The 19,555-nt window shown below is 40.2% G+C and overlaps 1 protein-coding gene across 7 annotated transcripts; it reads right to left on the bottom strand.

Annotated features, from left to right (window-relative positions):
* Positions 1 to 4,229: 4,229 nt before the first annotated feature.
* On the bottom strand, positions 4,230 to 17,744 carry LOC121689642. Of its 7 annotated transcripts, none has more exons than XM_042069632.1 (24): positions 17,618 to 17,744; positions 17,064 to 17,152; positions 16,715 to 16,794; positions 15,371 to 15,603; positions 15,102 to 15,252; positions 14,334 to 14,580; positions 13,996 to 14,073; positions 13,029 to 13,112; positions 10,982 to 11,080; positions 10,818 to 10,901; positions 8,036 to 8,140; positions 7,836 to 7,919; positions 7,573 to 7,650; positions 7,382 to 7,465; positions 7,185 to 7,262; positions 6,866 to 6,955; positions 6,553 to 6,639; positions 6,319 to 6,396; positions 6,128 to 6,211; positions 5,791 to 5,868; positions 5,331 to 5,423; positions 5,132 to 5,197; positions 4,916 to 4,957; positions 4,230 to 4,422 (listed from the first exon to the last, which is right to left on the bottom strand). In XM_042069632.1, exons 2-24 carry the CDS (start codon positions 17,140 to 17,142, stop codon positions 4,364 to 4,366), a joined length of 2,241 nt encoding a protein of 746 aa, XP_041925566.1. In that variant the 5' UTR covers positions 17,143 to 17,152; positions 17,618 to 17,744; the 3' UTR covers positions 4,230 to 4,363. The 7 variants fall into 7 exon arrangements, with proteins under 7 accessions (XP_041925566.1, XP_041925565.1, XP_041925562.1 ...); XM_042069631.1 differs by lacking the exon at positions 17,618 to 17,744 and adding an exon at positions 17,550 to 17,613; XM_042069628.1 differs by lacking the exon at positions 17,618 to 17,744 and adding an exon at positions 17,273 to 17,607 and having other exon boundaries at positions 5,132 to 5,232.
* Between the last annotated feature and the right edge of the window lie 1,811 nt (positions 17,745 to 19,555).

The following is a 19,555-nucleotide window of genomic DNA, read 5'->3' as shown; positions in this document are numbered from 1 at the left end:
TCCAGTTATCTTCATGGAAAGGGTGACACTTGATGAAAGTCATCCATTATTAGTATAAATGTTTATTCATTCTTAATAGGCATTGAAAACAAACTTTAATGTATCAGTTTGCTCTAAACATAATGCTGTTACAATCTTATATGTTCTTCCTCTGTTATTACGAAGGCCGCAGCACTGCAAGGCAGAGACAACATGGAGTCACTTCATTCATTGTGGCATGTGGAAAACAAATATTCCATGATAAATTGTTAAAATTTTAATATTTCGAAACACCTTGGTAACTCCTTTTAGGTCTATGTTGAAAAATGAGTGTGGCCATGCTTTTGAAAATGCATATACAATAATACATGAATTATTGACTGAATGTACTCAAAATAATAATCAGTAATCATACGTATGTATCTTTTGGAAGATCTCTTCCCCTTAACAGACAAATCTGAATTATTTTTTTTCTGTCTCTAAGCCAATTACCTTAGATGAGAAAAGCCTTAAGTGTTGGCCCTGCGTTCTTTTGGGGAGGAAGGTTTCTGGCATTGCTGGTAAGGACAAACAAGGCCAGGGGGAAGAGGAGTTATTCCTCACATTGCCTATGGTATCCTGGGAGCTGCTGGTCAACTTCTCACGTGGGCCTTGAGTCAGCATGATGAGAGGAGACCTGAGTGACTGTGGTCATCTCCACTTTCCCAGCACCAGAGGGAATGTTCACCACAGGCTCTGAGTTGGACCTCTTAGACACAGGGGCTGGGAAGAGAAGATGATGATATGAACACACTGTGCAATGAAAGCAGGCTGTTTTCAAGTTCAGCAAACATTAAAATATGAAACAATAAACTTTGTGATGTGTGACTTTGCCGGTTTGCTTACCCTTCTGACGACCGTCACAGCATTTGAGTCCATACTGAGCCTGGTTGACCATCACACCAGTTAAGGCCTCCAGAGCTTCCAGTTGATGGCACTGCAGGCTGGACACGGACCATAAAGAGGAGTCCTCCAAAGTACCATTGACAAATGACGTCTGTCCACCTCCATAGTTGATCCACCCGCACACTTCATCCGCAGTTCCCCAGTGTGGCGAGGGGTTTCAGGGAAAGGCAGGAGCTCCAGAGAGTTGCCTCTCCATGAAGTTGGGAGACATAAGAGAGAAAGATGGTGTTCAGGTCTTGGTTGGTGGCCATTTTCTCAAGGATGGGTTTGGTCCGGCAGTCCGGGATAGATGAGCTTCTCCCCAAATGGGTGTCGAGGAGCATCTGATAAACACAGCAGCTAAGGGCCCTGGGTTAAATGTAAGTCATCGGCCCCTGCTGGACTGCCACAAAGACTTTGCCAAAGCATGCCAGTGGTACAGAATCTAAATCCTCACTGTTCTCCAAGTGACTCTGGTCAGTAGGTGATACGGACACAATCGTGGAGAATATGCTGTTGGCTGTGATGGCCTCCTCCTCAGCCAAGCTTTCTGAGAGGAGAAGGAGGCTCCAGTCATTGATGGGGATGCAGCTGCATCCATCCATGCTACTATCAGCAGGGCTCTCCAACCTCAGTGCGCCTCTCCTGGTCTTCAATCAGCGGACACATGGAACTCCTCTCCTAGTTACGCTTCATTTGCTCCCTCTAGTGGCTAGAATAACATTTAAATATCTCACCATGACTTACAGCAGTGGTTCTCAAACTGGGGGTCGCCAAAAATATTGGAAATATTGATTTGCAGCCTGGATTAAAGACATTTTGGTGAAGGTTTTTAGTCAAAGGCTGCCATTGACATAATGCCTTTGATGTTGAGATAGCCTACCTATGAGAGAAGACATTTTCTGCCTCTGCTTCCAATGCCCATCTCACAACATTTCTAAACCAAATTCCACCGGTTAGAGAGAAGGAGGTCGTGAGAGTCTGCATTTCTTAATTTCTTAACTAGGCCTTTCTGTTTTTGTGCCTTCCTGTTTTTATTTATTGCACTTTATTGTGAAGCACTTTGGTGCGGCTAAGCCGTCTGTAAATGCACTAATAAATAAAATTGACATTGACATTGAGACTTGGCCCATGTTTTTTGGGGGGGTCGCCAGACAAAAAGTTTAAGAACCACTGACCTATGGGACAGTGTTTCTCATGAAGGACTTCTTAACCAATAAAAAAAGAAACGCACGGACCACCTAGCTAAAAAAAAAATAGACCTAGGCCTACTTCAATTAGCCTACACAATAGGCCTATTCACTGAACCACCTTGCTTATTGTCTTTGCACTTTGCTTATTGTGTCAGAGGATTCATATGATTTAAATTGGCATATCTTACATAGACAGTGTTGCAGAACTGTTTGGATTTACATACAAGTTGGTTCAATATTGCAAACAACTCATCTATATTATATTTTACCACGTCTGTTTGCGGACCACTTGGAATAGCTTGCTGACCACCAGTGGTCCCCGGACCACACTTTGAGAAACACTGCTATAGGACACTTACTGGATCTGCTCACTGCTATCTCAATTCTATGATCCAGCTTTACATCCCCAACCGCCCACTGCGGTTTTCTGATGAGTGTCTGTTGTGTCGACCAGCCATAAACGCTAGATCAAATTCAAGACTCTTTTCTTCAGTGGTAGAATTAGTTGCCTAGTGCTCTCACATCATGGACTTTGCTCCTTTGAGCCAGCTTCAGGGTGCTGGCCAGTCTCCTGCTGAAGGGTATTCCTGGGGACTTCCATGGCATTCCTTTTAAAGAGGACCACAGCCTAATATTTAGTGATGGCAGGCAGAATAACTGGTACTATTAATTTCTTACCTGTAACTGTGTGTCATCAGCAATGGTAGTTGGACAGAATCAGTGTGGACTACGAATACCAGGATTATGTTCTATATAGGAATATATATTTTTACGGCTGAGGCTTGTGCCTTATATTTGGCACTTGAATATATAGATCAGACTAAAGAACAAAAGTCCTTTTTTAAAATATTTTTTACAGACTCTAGATCATGTCTCCAGGCATTGGAATCCTTAAAAACTGACCATCCTATTATTGTCAACATCCTTGATAAACTAGAAAGTCTAAAGAACAAGAACTTAAGTGTAGTTTTTTTGCTGGGTCCCAGGCCATGTTGGTGGAAATGAGAAAGCGGACAGTGAAGCAAGCCCTTAACGAAGAAGTCACAGAATGTCAAATCCCTGCCTCGGACCTTAAACCTATATCAAGCAGTCTATACCAGATCCTCCATTATGCCAATTTTGCAAAACACCCCTGTCAGTGAGACATATTTTGATCTGTTGTCTTTTGGTTTTCAAGGCAGGGCAACACTTTTATTATCAAAATTCTATAGCTGATGTTTTTAGTAAGGTCCCACCCAAGGTTTTAGAATATCTTATTAGCATTGTAGAATTCTGGGGTATTCTCACTGTATTCTGATGTGTTCATGTTACATCTGTGTGTAGTATACAACGGGGAGAGGTTCATATTATTGTACATAACTGTGCCTTAGGCCTGTGTACCAGCAGGAAGGTGACACAGCCCGATGTTTAGGAACATCAGTGATAACATGGGCCGAGGGAGACAGCATGTCTGCCTATTTGGGCTAGTATCTCCATCTGGCCCGGGCCGGGTTTTGTACACTGGTTGTCACCTGCCACGTTGGAATGATTGACGTTTGTATGTTTTAGTATAACAGGCTTTGTCTTAGGTTTTGACTTGGAGACGGATCGAGGAAGCGACCCGAGGAGCATCTTCTGTCGGAAGGCTCAGCAGCCGCTTCTAATAACAACCACAGCTGTTAGACTGCACAGTTTTACTGTTTGAGACTTAGCCTGTGTTCTGTTATTAATTGTTGTACCATCTACAATAAATCATCATCTAATCGCCGATCCTGATCCCGCCGTCAAGCTTTATTGACCATCTTCAATACAGACATTAGAACTAAAACACAACGCAACAACCAGAGAATCCAACAGCATAGATTTTAAGAAACATATTTAAGTTTCTATAACACACAATGCTCTAGCCATTAAATAGCCTTAGTTGCCGAAATGGCCTTAAATTAAAACAAACAAACAAACCTTAAACTAACCATCAGGTTAGCTTTGACTTCAGCAGACCTGTGTTAAACTGCCCAACCACATCTAGTTCATTCTTGGGAGAGTGGGGCGTCCAACCTAAGTGTCTCACTTTTCATCAACATCTGGCGGCACATTGTACAATCAAGAGCGACAAAAAAATAAATAAATAAATAAAACCAGAAAAATTTCCCAGGATTTTTAACATTTATTTATTTATCTAAATTGATTTAAATTTTATTGTTTTTATATAGCAATACAATAGTAAATGGCAAAATTGTAAAAGCTGCTCCATTTTAAAATGTAATCGGAGGGAAGGCAGAAGGGTCTCAGTACGGCCTGTACTGGGCACGGCCGGAGTATTTGTTTCGCATCACATAGTTGTCATCTGGACACAAAACACAAACAGTTATTAGAGAAGATTCATATGAAGCAGGTACATCACTTACACTATACAAATCTTCAACTGTTTTTTGCATGATGCATAATTAATATCTAGATCACATTATTTTTCAGACATCCCTCCCATTCTGATGCAAACTATTTCACAGTGTTAACAATGTAAACAAGTGAAGAGGTGGATTTGTGACTTTTGGGGTACACACTCATCAAAGTAAATCATATCACTGCAGAGTCTAATATTTACATGGCTCATTTCATTTCTTCCAACTATTAACAAACAGTGATGTGTGATTTCACTGTGCATCAATTCAGGGGGAAAAACATGAACATTTCATAGCATGAAGTTGGTCTTTCATATGTGAATCAGGTTGACATTGAAAATAAACCAGACTTGAACAAATATGTAATTCATATTAATTTAACAAAATCTAAGCACTACATGCATATTTAAAAAAAAAAAAAAAATCAACAAGACTTACTTGGAGAGTGGTGTTGATAGTTGCCAAGAGAGAAGCCTGGGTCTGGAGTGGAAAAAAATGACATGACACACTTGATGATAAATTGGATCATATCAATGTTTTTTACATCTTTACTAATTTATAGAGGTCTTGGTTTGGTTGGGAGCCACATAAAGATTACAGTGTAAACTAAAGTACTATCAAAATGAAACATAGGAACCAAACTGTATGCTACACCTTTGGTCCTGGTCGTACAATAAGACTGTCCAGCCAGCTGAGGTGCAGTGTAGCCTCTGGAGAAATCTTGAGAAACAATGCAGCCATAAGGGACCAATGTTCTTACAAGGAATAGGCAAAACAACACATAAGGACATAGGCACATTTAGAGTTGATTGACAGAGCACTAGGGCAAAGCATCTAATCACCAGATATTTACCTCTTGTGACAAAATGTGGCTCCCTGAAATGTGGCTCCTGGTATGTACACTGGTAATTAAGGCGATTCTCGCACCTGTTAAATCCAGTTGGTTCTAGTAGAAACAAACACAAATTGCAGATCCCCTTGGGGATCAATAAAGTATCTATCTATCTAGATAAATTGTGTGTGAGTGAGTTGAAAATCATACCACTTTTTGTTTACAGTGACAATTTCCATGAAACCTAATCATAACTGACAAACTCTTATTTAAAAGTCAACTTCCGCCATGTTTGTCTACATATTACACAAAACCCTATAAATGACTGATTTCTGCTTAATTGTGCAGTGTGTGCATAATGGCATAATGCAGAAGTCAGACCCTGCACCTAGTAACATCAAGTAGCATGAGAGCATCCATGTCTCACCGCTCTGAGGTTACCTGAACTCTGGCCATCTAGGTCTCACCGCTCTGAGGTTACCTGAACACTGCTCTTTCCTTGACTCCCTGCTGATCCATCTGGTGGCTGGATCTTCCCGGCTAAAGCTCTGATTGAGCACTGTAAGAGACACACACCTCAATGAATGAAGAAATGTCATACATGAGATATGTATGTGTGTGTGTGTATCACATACATACATACATACAAATAAATAAATAAATAAATAAATAAATATATATAAGTGCTGTCAAACGATTACATTTTTTAATCACGATTAATCACTAAATTCCTATAGTTATGTGTGTGTGTGTGTGTGTGTGTGTGTGTGTGATGTGATACATGATGCATTATATAAAAATTATATAAAAACATTTACCTCTATAGCAGCGTGAAGGCTTTGTTGGGGTAGCAGGCGGCAGGTAGAAGTCATCCCTCCTTTCCTGAAGGCTGCTTCTAGTGACTGTGTGAAGGTTTATAGTTAGGGTAGGAGAGAGTGAAGTAGTGTGATGTGAAGGAGATGAGGTCAGGTAGAATCAGAGCGTCCATGTTTCATCCTTCTGCTGTTACCTGAATCCTGAGTATTCCTTGGTTGCTGGTACATCACACTGGTAGCCAGATCTTGTTCGCCAAAACTCTGCTTCACACCTACAAGATAGACACAGGTCACTGGATGAGAAGGAATGGCGTGCATGAATAAATTGATTTGAAATGGATACATTTAGTTGACCATGTAAAGCCACAGTCAGGAAGGAAGAGACTAGCAGTGCTACAACAAAATTAAACTAATCTCTCCAAGGTTACCTGAATTTTGGGCATTCCTTGGTTGCTGGTACAGATCATTGGTGGCTGGATCTTGCCAATTCGAACTCACAAGAGAGACATGCCTCACTGGAAGAAAGGGAATGACATATGTATAAATTGATTTTGGGATCCATTTATGACACAGATTGTGGCATATAAAGGACACAGCAATACAAATTACTGTAAAACAAATTACAAATAAAGCAACTAGCCAAACAAAAACATACCGTATGTCTGCAAACACACACTCTAATAAATGTATTCTATGTACATTGTATTCTATTGTACCTATTTTTGACAAAAACACGTTTACCTGCACCTCCATAGCAGCGTGGAGCCTTCGGGTGGGGGGTAGACATCATGTAGCAGTCCGCCCTCCTTTTCTGGGGTCTCAAACTAGTGACTGTGAGAAGGTTTATGTTTAGGGAGGGTGGGAGAGGAGAAAGTAGTGAGATATGAAGGAGATGAGTCAGGAAACATCGGAGCATTCATGCCTCAACACTCCTTTTCTGGAGTCTTCACCTAGTTACTGAATGTTTATAGTTAGGGTGGGAGAGAGTAAAGTCATGTGATATGAAGGAGATAAGGTCAGGTAGAATCAGAGCGTCCATGTGTGGTCACTCCAAGGTTACCTGAATTCTGGGCATTCCTTGGCTGCTGGTACACCTCATTGATGGCCGAATCTTGTTTGTTAAAGCTCCGATTCAGACCTATTAGACGGAGACGCATCACAGCATATAATAGACAGTATAAACAGACAGTCTATTTAATGACCCTTTTCCTTTTCGAGAAATAAATGTGCTTAAAAAAAAAATACTTCAACTTTTACCTCCATAGCAGCGAGAAGGCTTTGTTGGGGTGGCAGGTGGCAGGTAGAAGTCATCCCTCCTTTCCTGGAGTTTCCAGCTGGTCTCTGTGAGAAGGTTTAGATTTAGGGTGGGAGAGAGTGAAGTAGTGAAATGTGAAGGAGATCAGGGCCAGTAGCATCAGAGCATCCATGTCTTGCCACTCTGTGGTTACCTGCATTCTGAGTATTCCTTGGTTGTTGGTACAGTTCATTGGTGGGCGGATGATGCTCATTAAAACTCTGATTCAGACCTGTAAGACAAAGACATGTCACTGGATGAGATGGAACGTCATACATGAATAAATTCATTAGAATTAATTGAATAACATGATTTCAGCAGTTTAAATGAACTGAAAGAAATGTATTCTATGCATATTTAATGATCTTTCTTCTTCTCAAGAAATCATTGTGCTTAAAATTATACTTCCACATTCACCTCGACAACAGTGTGAAGGCTTTGTTGGGGTGACAGGTGGTAGACAAAGGTCATCCCTCCTTTCCTGGAAGCTCCACCTGGTGACTGAGATAATAATGTTTATATTTAGGATGGGAGAGTGTGAAGAAGTGTGTTGTGAAGGATATGCATGCAGGTAACATCAGAGCATCCATGGCTCATTTGTGTCCTTCTACTGTTACCTGAATTCTGAGCATTCCCACATTGCTGGTACATCTCATTGGTAGTTGGATCTTGCTTGCCAAAGCTCTGATTATAAGACAGACCTATAAGACAGACACATGTCACTGAAAGAGAGGAAATGCCAAACATGATTGCAGGTAGTCCTCAGGTTGGAAACGAGATCCATGTCTAAGAGTGGGCGAGAAATATGGTGGCCACCAAATGGCATTCAAACATAAAAGGCCCTCTTTTGATACAGTATTTTGGTTTGTCCATTCTGTGTTCCCGTAGAAACATGACAGACTCTGTGGAGGCGGACCCGTTTCCTTTGTAGATATAAAGCACTCATTCTAATGAAAATGCGACAAATAGTATTTACACGCTGTGACAATAATGAAAACATACTGTAATTATGAATACTACACTCTTAAAACGAATGTGTTGAAAACACCACAACTTGCGTTATTTTGAACACATCTGTGTCCAGATAGGAACAATACAGTTGGTGTTGTTTCCTTTTTTTTGTTACGCAATATACGTGTTGAAAATACCACAACTTGCGTTGTTTTTTATTGAACACATCTCTGTGTCCAGATAGGGAACACTTTTGTTTTAAGAGTGTATAGTTAATTTCTGCTTATAGATCATACTTATGGTAATCTAATCCTCCACAATGTGCCTTTTAAATAGCACGCTAGGTTCTCCATTCCTAATGCCAATGGACAAATGTTGGACGAGGGGGAATGCCGTCCCCCCACTTCTTGGGGCATTGTTTTGAGCATTTTAATATGCATGTATTAATATGTAAAGTGTTGTTACCATTGATAACGCATCACGCAAACGTCTCCAATTAGGCCTCTTTGCCATAAAATTTGTTACAAGAATGACAGTCATGCTGTAGCACTCCACCATGCGTAAAAAACGTTAAACACGCGTTGTTTCCCGCGTTCCACATACGCATCTTCATGGCCCACTGTTGCAATTCCTTCGTTTGTGTTTTGCAGAAAGCAGGTAGGCTAAATGACACGATAAGCATGTGTGAGTAATAAGAGTGATTTTTATCGAAGGAGCTCCAATATAAGTGATAAGGCTATTTAACCATAAGTAATGACCCAACGGTGAACCTGAACAACTTTAGGAAAAACGTACGATTGTTGCAGCTACTTTCATCCAAACAAAAACTTTTAAAATGACTGGCACTTGCCTGCCCAATGTTTTGTTATTTTTTTATTGTTTTGTTTTATTGACTGTGCACCTCTGCATTTTAATCATTCGCAATGACATATGACGCCCCCTGAAACTGAAGCCATGCCGCGGCATGTTATGCGTCAAGGAGATTAGACTACGCTAGATTACATAGGCTACTCTACATTATGGTTCGTCCTACTACACTATCCTACTACAAAATGAAAAGCTACAGACGATATTCATAGACTTTGGTGGAAAAGTGTAGCCTAGAAATCTAGACGCACCCTAGCGGCAGCAAATTAATTTGCTCAGCCTGTACGTCTAGTATCAAACCATAGGGATTTCTTTTGGCTGACGCTGTGGACTTCATCCAATCACAGCGCTCTATTTTGTTAGAGAGTCTTAAGGCGGGCTTAACAGGATAACGACAGTCCTGCGATTGTGAACAACAAGAAAGGTGGCTATGGCGAACGAAGAGTGGTTGTTTGAATCGGTGTTGGCGTCAACTTTGGAGGAGTTGGACTTGTGCTTTTCTTTGAAAGTTGAGCAACACAATGCACTTAAGTCATTACTTTCGAAGAAGGATGTATTTGCCTTTTTGCAGACCGGATACGGATATGGTCGTAGCGCTGGCCTATTGCATGCCTAGGCAGTTTGAAAGACAATTCTCTGCCCGCCCCTTGGATTAAGCGAGGTGAATGGTTCGATTCCAGACTATACATTTCAATGATATAGGATGGCCCGCCAGGCTAGGAAAAGTGTAGTTTGGGTGAAGACATTACATTTTGAAACTAATCCAAGTCATTTAAATTAGTTTTTAATTTGGTTTAATGTTCATTAAAGCTGGTAACAATTTGGCCTTACGCACCATTGTATGTGGAGGTGTCAGTTTTTGCAATGATGTCATTAAAGCGATGGTTCGGAGTAATTTCACTCTAGGGTCCTTTGCACCATGACCCCGAGCCAAACACCCTCCCAGAACCCATTTGCCCTTGGTCGAACCCTGGTCGAGTAGCGCTGTCAGAAACGAATGACTTTCTGCAGGCGTAATGGAACCAACTTAGTATCTCGTAAATTACCCCACTAATAATGCCCTGAATGGTACGAAACTTCTACAGAAGTACACCCATGTTCTTTACTCATAAAACAAGGCATTGACAAGCAAAAGTTTGTAAGTACACCAGGAGTTTATTTAAATAACACTTGCCTGATGGATGCTACTATCTACCGCTGTGTCGACGTTACTTCGATGATTTGGGAAAAGCCCGTAAAAGTCCTAGCAGGAAGCATGCATAAGGATATAGATCCAGGAATGCACTAATATTTTGTTCGTAGTACCAGTTTGCAACAATTATTAGTTAACACTAAGTTGTAAACACTTCAGAAAAAAAAATATTAAAAACTGGATATACCAAAAAACTAATAATAGTAATCGCTTCCTGCCAGGACTTTTACAGTTTTTTTCCAAATCACGGAAGTAACGTCGACGCAGCGGTAGATAGAAACCCTATGTCTACATCACACCACACACACAAAAATGTATTCAATGTACAGTTAACGATACGACTCGTTTTCCAGAAATCAATATCCTTGGAATTACACTTCAACATTCACCTCCATAGCAGGATGGATTCTTCATGAGGATGTTAGGCGGAAGGTAGTGGTCACCCCTCTTTTCCTGTAATCTCCATCTAGTGACTGGGAAAAGGTTTCTAATTAGAGTGGGAGAGTGTGACGTACAGTAGTGAGATAAGATCAGGTAGCATCAGAGCATCTACTTCTCATTCTTGGGTCGTTCCCTGAATTGTGAGCATTTCTTGGTTGCTGGTACATCTCCATGGTGGCTGGATATTGCTCGCTAAAGTGCTGATTCAGACCTATGAGACAGACACGTCACTAGATGAGAGGGAATGGCGTACATGAATACATTTAAACCTGGGTTTTTAGTTTTAATTAATCAATACAACAGTCAACAGTTGTAAAAGGAGCAAAATGCTATGTTGTGTTTTATCTGAGGGGGCGCTAAAATCTATTTTTTATTGTAAATGTTTATTTTGTTGTTCCCAAAACACCTGTAACTACATGCATTTACTCTGTGAATGGGATTTGGTACAATATTGGTACTTTACACACTAAATGTCCACAGAGATTTTTATGGTCCTACTAGCTACCCCACATACCATTCCAGTTGCATGACAATGACACAAAAATACAACCACGCCTTGTTTTATCCTCATTATTGTCATGGCCTTTTGTTTTGGAGACTTCACATTTTGGGAATTTTGGGAAAACATTAACAAAGGATTATATTTCTAGAGAAAATACTGATTGATGGCAGGTGTGTCACATTAAAGGAGTCTTGAGACCCTCAATATCACTTTTTGCATGTTTTTTTCTGAAACTAGGGACTTTTATAAAACCAATGAGACTAGTACAAACTTGTAATGATTGAATCGTACTGAGAACATGTTTGTCTTCCATTCTACAAAGTTTGGTCAGGCTAGGAATAATATTTTTTAAGATGTGAATGCCCAAACATGGCCTCCAAGATAAGGGCCCCTATTTTGCACCCTGGCGCATGGCGTAAAACTCGTTTTCCACCCGGCACAAAGTTTATTTTCTATTTTTTAAACAATGCTCCCAGTGGTGTGGTAATTACCAACCTAGGGAGTGGCCTAACGCATGGTCTAAAAATCGATATCGTACACTACCTAAAACGCATTACGCCACTGACCAAGAGAAACCTGGTCAGAAGTCTATGGCGAGTTGTTTATATGTTACACAACACACCATCCTTTTATCATCCATGAACGCGCACCAGCGCACGTCCACATGCAAAACATTACAAATTACACGATTACCATGGGAAACATAGTAAAATAAAGATATTACAAAATAGATCTCACGATGAGTAGTTATTCACCATCATTTGCAAATTGGTAATGACGGTTAAACGTGATTAGGAGAGGCAAGAGACACATATGGAGCACAGCTGAAGACGCACTGTCACAAGATATAAGCAACTCCTCTGCAGGATAAACGTTGTTTTATTCCGTCATTTGAACAATATTAGGGTAAGTGTTGCTTTTTCCAGCCTAGGTTTTCAATGATAACCCATTGTCAGTCAATAGTGAAAGTAACTTACTGTGTATAACTGTTTTGTCTTTGAGTTCAAATAATAGACGAGTGCAAATGCGTGAAGGCTATACTATGCTAGGTTTTAGTAAAGTATGGTTTAGTGGAATGACTTCCATACGGTCTCGCAAGCAGACTCCTTCAAATGCGCCGCTGACTGTCAAAATACTGATGCATTCTTTGACGTCACAGTTTGCACTGTTAAAGGGAATGACAGAGGTCATTCTCATTGGTTTAAATGATGTTATGCCCCAAACACACCCATGACTAATTAAGAAACCTAGGAACACCTTGTTGCGCCATCCACCCGATGTTTGATAACAAAAACACTCCCAATGTGGACTGGACATCCTACTAAGGTTTTGACTAGTGACCATGTGCTTTAGACTGTCATAATAGGCAAAAAGACTATGAAAACAATAGAATTGAACATAAATATTTTACAGGTTTTAATTATGGAAGTCGGTGCTGCAACCATTTTCCTGGATTTTTTCTGATTTGACACGGAATGACTCTATAAGGTACACTTAGAAATACAAATGATATACTGCAAATACATTACAAAACACAAAACCCCATGTCTACCATCACACACACAGTTACAGATCTTGATATATAGAGAAATTGATATGTTTAAAAAAAAAATAATAAAAAAAAAAAAAGAAAAAAAAAAAAGAAAAAACAACTCACCTCCATAGCAGTGCGAAACTTTCAAGGGGCTGTCAGGCAGTGGGTAGCAGTCAGCCCTCCTCTCCTGGAGTCTCCATCTAGTGACTGTCAGAATGTTTATGTTTACGGTTGGGACAGAGTGAATAATGTGACTTGAAAAAGAGGATGTAAGGTAGAGTGAAAAGTTAAATACTGCATGTTTTACTTGAGACCAAGTTTTTCTTGGTCAGTGTTGTCATCATTTTCAGTGGCAATGGGCGATCAATGTGCCTGACCACACCTCATTTTACAACACGTCTGTGGGTGTGTAATCTCATTTGCTATTTAGACGACGTAGGCACCTGGCAGGATAATGTTAACTGCGATGACATAAACTAGGAAAGCCTTGTTGTGTCGCACCGCAATACGCTGCACATAAGACAGGGGCCCAAGTCTCTTCCCTTCACAGTTACTGTACATTACAAACAAAGTCTGCAAAAACATATACTGTAATTTAAATAGTCAGAGAGATTGTTTTCGAAAAATCCATATGCTTAAAATTATTCCATAACATACCTTCAATTCCTCAGGTCTCCAACTAGTGACTGGGCCAATCCCAAAGTGAGCCGTGAGGACTAAAGACTCACAGACAATTGATCTCAGGTGCTAAGTAAGTGAGTGTGTGAGGCCACTCGAGCAGCAATGCTCGAGTTCCTGTGTAGAGAACCTAGTGATACAAAGTTTCATGTTGTGTCGAGCCATCTTAGTGTTTTAAAAATAGAGTCAAATCATGCATCAAAATAGCAGTACCCCTAGCAATCCCATTCAAAAAGCCTATTTGACCCAAAAATGACTACGGTCCAGTTTAAAAGTGGCACTTCCGACATAATTATGCTTCTAAACTTAAGTTTGACTCGGGTATATTCACAAAAAGACCCTAGGTTGCATTTTGGTGAGAGTTATGCTTTAAGGTATACAATGCAACCATGTCTCATCTCTCTGAGGTTACCTGGTCTTTGGGCTTTCCTTGGCTGTTGGTACATCGCCTTGGTGGCTAGATCTTCGCTGCTAAAGCTCTGATTCAGACCTATAAGAGAGAAACCCCTTATTGTGAGATGAAATGTCGCAGATGAGTTGATCTGATCAAAACAAACACATCTCCTTCAATTTATCATCAAAAAAAAAACACTGTAATAAAAGTGCACTCTGGACAGCTCCAGCTTCATAAAATGGTCTGGTATTCATTACACACACACACAATATAAGTATATAGTACAAGTCTGGTCCCACACAACTGTCATGAGAGCTTTAAAGACTTTGCTCTGTCTCTTTGCTTTCTGGTGTGACCTTTTGGGGGCTGTGATGGTGGCAGCTCGACACCCCAGGCGTTGGCAACGTGCGCCAGCAGCAGGCAGGTGATGCGGCGATGGGCCACGGCATTCCAGTGCACCCCGTCCTTCATGCGGTGCTGCAGGCTGAAGCGGAACTGGAAGTGTAGGTCCAGCACGTCCAGGCCGTACACGCTGGCCAGCGTGGTGCTGCAGTAGTTGGCCTCGATGATATCAAAACGCAGCGACGGGCCAAACTCTGCAACCTAAGGGTAAGGAGACATGCCTCTAAACAGCTGAGTATCTATCAATGTTTTAGTTTCTGCAGTTTCTACATTATGTATATATATATATATTCTCTTAAAATCAACATTTCATTAACGTAATACTCTGAGTTCAGCACAGGTCAACGACTTTCTTTTTAACCCATTCGTGCTGGATGCTGCATGACGCAACATTGACCCTACTGCTGGATGCTGCGTAGCGCAACATTGACCCTCCCGCTGAATGCTGCGTAGCGCAGCATGCTTTTTATTTCATGTTTCTAGTATTCTAGTATTTATTTCATGTTTTTTATATGTTTTCAGAAAACCCTCAGGAAATAGGGTTATTTAGTCTAGAATGCCATAGGATTCTATAGGCGTTTTTAGCAGGCATTTTAGGAGTAAATGGGTTAAGTCTTTTGCAGGTCGTTTCACACAACCATAATCTATGCTCAAAAAATTGGTCAAAATGTTTTATCTTATCTAGACAAAAAAAACATGTTCAGTATGTATATTTGATCTACCTCTGGCACCAAAAAGCCACCAATAATGTTTTCTCCCAAAGGCATGGTGAGGTTCCAGATAATTAAAACCTCTTCTGGGAGGATGGCTCTGATCTTTTTGAAAAATGTGATCAAATTTTCCATGTAGTCTGGCTCCCACTGTCGCCCATATCTGAGAGTGAACAACAAACTACGTAAGTCAGTGCATCATACATAAAACATGTATGCATGCATGTATCCGTTTCATGTGTGAAGACTTTAATGATGGCACACTGAAAGCCGATAAATACCTGGAGACGTCCCACACGCAAGAGTTCATGATCACCAAATCCGGTTTGGGACCTTTTTCCAGGTCCTCCAAAATTCTTTGTACATATTCAGAATATATGCGTGTAATAAAATAAAAGCGAACTTGGTGGTGGTCTGAACTGTATTGTCGGATCTCCTTGTACTGAGTCCCATTGGACATTGGACCTTTAACGCCACCCTCAAGAAGCTCATCGTTCTCAAATTGCTCCTCACCCTGGGAATACACAGAAACAGATGTCAACAAGATTTCGCTCGCTGTACTAAACCTGGATCATGAGTGAGAAATAATGAAACATTTAGAGAAGTAATTTGAATGAACTACTCAAAGCTGAATCCAGGCTGTGATAGCATGCCATGATGTGGAGAGGCCGCTGGTTACTCATTTCACATGAGTGAGAAATTATGAAACATTTACAGAAGTAATTTGAATAAACTAGGCAAAGCTGAATCCAGGCTATGACAGTGTGCCATGAAGTGGAGAAACCACAAATTATTACCTTCATAAATATATTTAGTACCCTACCCATTTATGTAAGTCCTACTATTTGCATTTTGATGCATCTCACTTTGCTAGATTAGGTACATCTAACCAATGGTAAAATAGGGAAAGCTTTTCAGTATGGGCAATCTCACATTAATGGTGCAGTCAGGGATTTCGCATTTGTATGTGGTTATGTTGATATTTGCATTTTATTAGCAGACATCTTTGAACAAAAAAAAAATCCTACATATTTTAACCAAGGAGCAAACAAAGCATGTCACACAGAGGTAGCTCACCCCTACCTTCAGTATGCCCAGAGAAATTCCATGCAGTTTTGGTGTTATTTGGGGGACAGGCTGCCCCCACTTTGTTCTGTTTTCAAAGCCTGGGCTGTATATGGAGACCATTTTTTTGTTGTTGTTTATTAGTATTTATTTATTTATTAGTTCCCTTATGTCTGTCCAATAGTGTCTTGAGAGATGTCAGTTGTGATTGATACATTATACAACTTTGAAAATGTAATCTGCACCATAAATAAAGTGGGGGGAAAAAAAAGAGACCATTTTTTTACAGTGTAGGCTACTCATGGAATGGACAGCATTTCGTGAGATAATGATTGGTAAATGTGACAAAAAAAAATGTATTGTCTTGAAAGTGGGTAAAATCCCTGACTGCACATTTAAGTTCGCCTTGAAATAAATCCACTCTACTCTCCCGTCTCCCTTTATCTTATCTTCCAGATGAAGGTCAGGACGATCTTTGTAACAGCACAGACCGTTTCTTTGGCCAGAGCCTTGCCCTGTCCTGACCACAGATGATCTGCGATCCGTGATTCAAGACCTACCTTGGTCTTTAGTTGAGATGCAGCCAGATAGTTTTCCTTTTGCAACAGCAGAACAAGATCTTTGTATACCCCACGCTGAACTAGAAATAAGGGGGAAAGTGATGACTATAAATGAGGTCTATGGTGTATTTCAAGTATGGCTTAGCGACAAACCTGGGTAAATTAACTTAAATTACGTGGTAAATTTCCAAATATAAGAGCCCAAAGATTCATTAGCAAACCAAAGCGAAAAGGCTTTTCTTTTAGGAGGTTTGTGTTAACGGTAACATTAACTAAGGTTTTACATGTCCCTACGTTAAAATACCACTCTGGTATCAGTAGCAGCTATTTCTTTCAGTTTTGTACTCACTGGAGTCGCCCAGAACAACAACAAATTTGTTGTGGAGAAGCTGGCTGGCTTGTTGGTGTGTAACATGTGCCGTCTTCATGCTCACCACTCTGAAAAAAAAAAAAACCTTAATCTCAAACCAGTTCATACAAAACTTGTCTAAAACAAAATACATCATTGATGCATTCACAGCGTAGGCCTACATGCAAAATAATAAAAATAAAACTAACATTATCATCATTATGTCCTTAACGGAATATTCAATGTTAGCGCTCAGAACTTGACACTTGAAACCATAGACTAGCTAGCTAGCTGCTACTTGAAACATTACTTCTCACGCAAGCACACCATGACCATGTGCTACAGTTATCTAGCTGGATTTTAGTCAAAGCATTCAGCCGGTTAAAATGGACAGCTAACTTATACAAATATACAAATCTGTGGTTAGTGGGAAGTCTCTGAAAACATGCTCCTCAATAAAATAAACTGGGCATAATGTCGACCTACAGTCTTCAATCTAAAAGCATTTGTCTCTTCAAACAAGCCATAACCAGAAAATGTCTGCCAAAACTTACTTCAGTTCACACAGAGCCCGTTTACGGATACTTATTAGAACAGGATGTACACGTAGGTTAGAAGGCGTGGCTTCTGTGACTTTATTTCATAAAAATAGTCTACTATTACTTACACGCGAGATCACGATGACATTCATTGATAAATAATGATAATTAATTATTATTAAATTATATATAAAAAAAAGTTGGGTTGGCACCTAGGCATATCACCCATCTGACATCCTCTGCTAATACTGATAGCAGAGGGTTAGAGCGGAGCTAGTAATCAAGGATCTTTGCTGATAGGCTACATTGCAATATTCACCCCTTGCAAGTGACGTCACGTTTTGTTCGCGCCACAGCAAAATAGCCTAGTGGACGGCAAGAACACGAATCAAATCAATGGGTTGTAATGGGACATATCGCACAGCTAGGAGATTATAGTGAGATTTAACCGTAGTAATGCCCTTCCACTACTGTTGGCTTATTGTTTGGAATACAACAACATCCCATGTTCTTGCATAGATATATTTTGGTTTGTTTTCTTTGTGTTTCGGGAGTATTTCAACCACAATTGCATGCTTATCTCCTCACTGTATGAAGCACAGCAGCGGTTGCTATAGCAACCATAGACTCTGAACAGGACGGCAGATAGCACTTAGGCAAAGTCTTTGGCAAGATCTGAATGTAAACAGATAATACCGTTCACGTTTTATTTAATTTCCTATTTCTTTCAATTCTTTAACTTAAAACATGTAAGAAGTAAGTTTATTCGCTGGGCAACGTACAAACTGACGAGTTACATTAGTCCTAGCACTATGAGCTACGATAAACGTTAGCTAGAATAGCTAGCTTCTAAGTGTGGCAGCTAGTTATTATTTCATGTTCTGATATGACATTCTTAACGTTTTGACTATGTTACAACTGATAAAAGCAAGACAAATAAAGTAACCAAATCGCTTTGCAATATTTTAGTCCAGAAATACTTATGGGTGTTCATTTACCATAATGTTAATTACAGTAGCCTAACATAACGTTATCTCCCCTTGCTGTTACCACCAGTTTTAATAACTTTACATTTGCGATCATGACCCATTTCATCTAACAACACCACTGGCATCTTCTTTGACTATCAGACCCCAAACAGCAATACATTGAACTACAAAGATGTTATAGTAATGGTGTTCAGTTCATCATAATCTTTATGACATAATGTAATTTGCCGTCCGTCTCCCATCTTTTTGCCGTCCAGCATGGAGCCGTCACGTGACTTAAGTCAAGTGTCTGCAAGGGGTGAATAGGCCTATGCAATTATGTTATACATGTAAGGGATAATGGACGACACGGTGGTCTGTTCACAGAAGTTAATGCACGGTAGAGGTTGTAAAACGGCCCGACACGAAGCCGTGGGCCATTTAAACCTCGTAAGTGCATTAATTTCTGTGATGTGTGTTATGTGTAGTCTGCATTCAACTCATCAAATACATACAATGATGCTGTCAGTTTGGGCATTTTCTTTGTTAATATCAGAAATGCTTAGTGTTCAGGAAATATTTTGACCAGAGCTGTAGGCTACGTAGGGGTGGTATAGCCTAGGCTCTACCTGGACAATGGATTGCTTAGTGTAGGCAATGACCTTTTATCATTTCTTTAATCTTCATCAAAAGTGTACAGCTACAGCTGAAAAGTCATACTTTCATACTTGTTTTGCAAGTCAGATGAGTGCAAAAAGATTCAATAACACTTAAAGCAGAGACTACATGGTCACTTCATTCATTGTAGCTCTGTGGGAAATAAATATTTCATTATGAATTGTTAAAATCCTTCTTTAATATTTCCAGCTTTACATCCCCAACCGCCCACTGCGGTTTTCTGATGAGTGTCTTGTGTCAACCAGCCATAAACGCTAGATCAAACTCAAGACTCTTTTCCTCAGGTGGTAGAATTAGTTGCTAGTGC

The sequence above is a fragment of the Alosa sapidissima genome, chromosome 18, assembly GCF_018492685.1.
Source record: "Alosa sapidissima isolate fAloSap1 chromosome 18, fAloSap1.pri, whole genome shotgun sequence".
Taxonomy (NCBI): Eukaryota; Metazoa; Chordata; class Actinopteri; order Clupeiformes; family Clupeidae; genus Alosa; species Alosa sapidissima.
The sequence above is the reverse complement of the archived record's forward strand: the minus strand, read 5'-3'. Positions and strand labels throughout refer to the sequence as shown.

Excerpts from the sequence above, each read along its gene's own strand:
- LOC121689642 (XM_042069626.1), bottom strand. Across the intron at positions 15,604-16,714 it reads CATCTCAACTAAAGACCAAG|GGTGAGGAGCAATTTGAGAA; the intron begins GTAGGTCTTGAA and ends GTGTATTCCCAG. Across the intron at positions 6,397-6,552 it reads AAGGAATGCCCAAAATTCAG|GTGTGAAGCAGAGTTTTGGC; the intron begins GTAACCTTGGAG and ends TCTATCTTGTAG.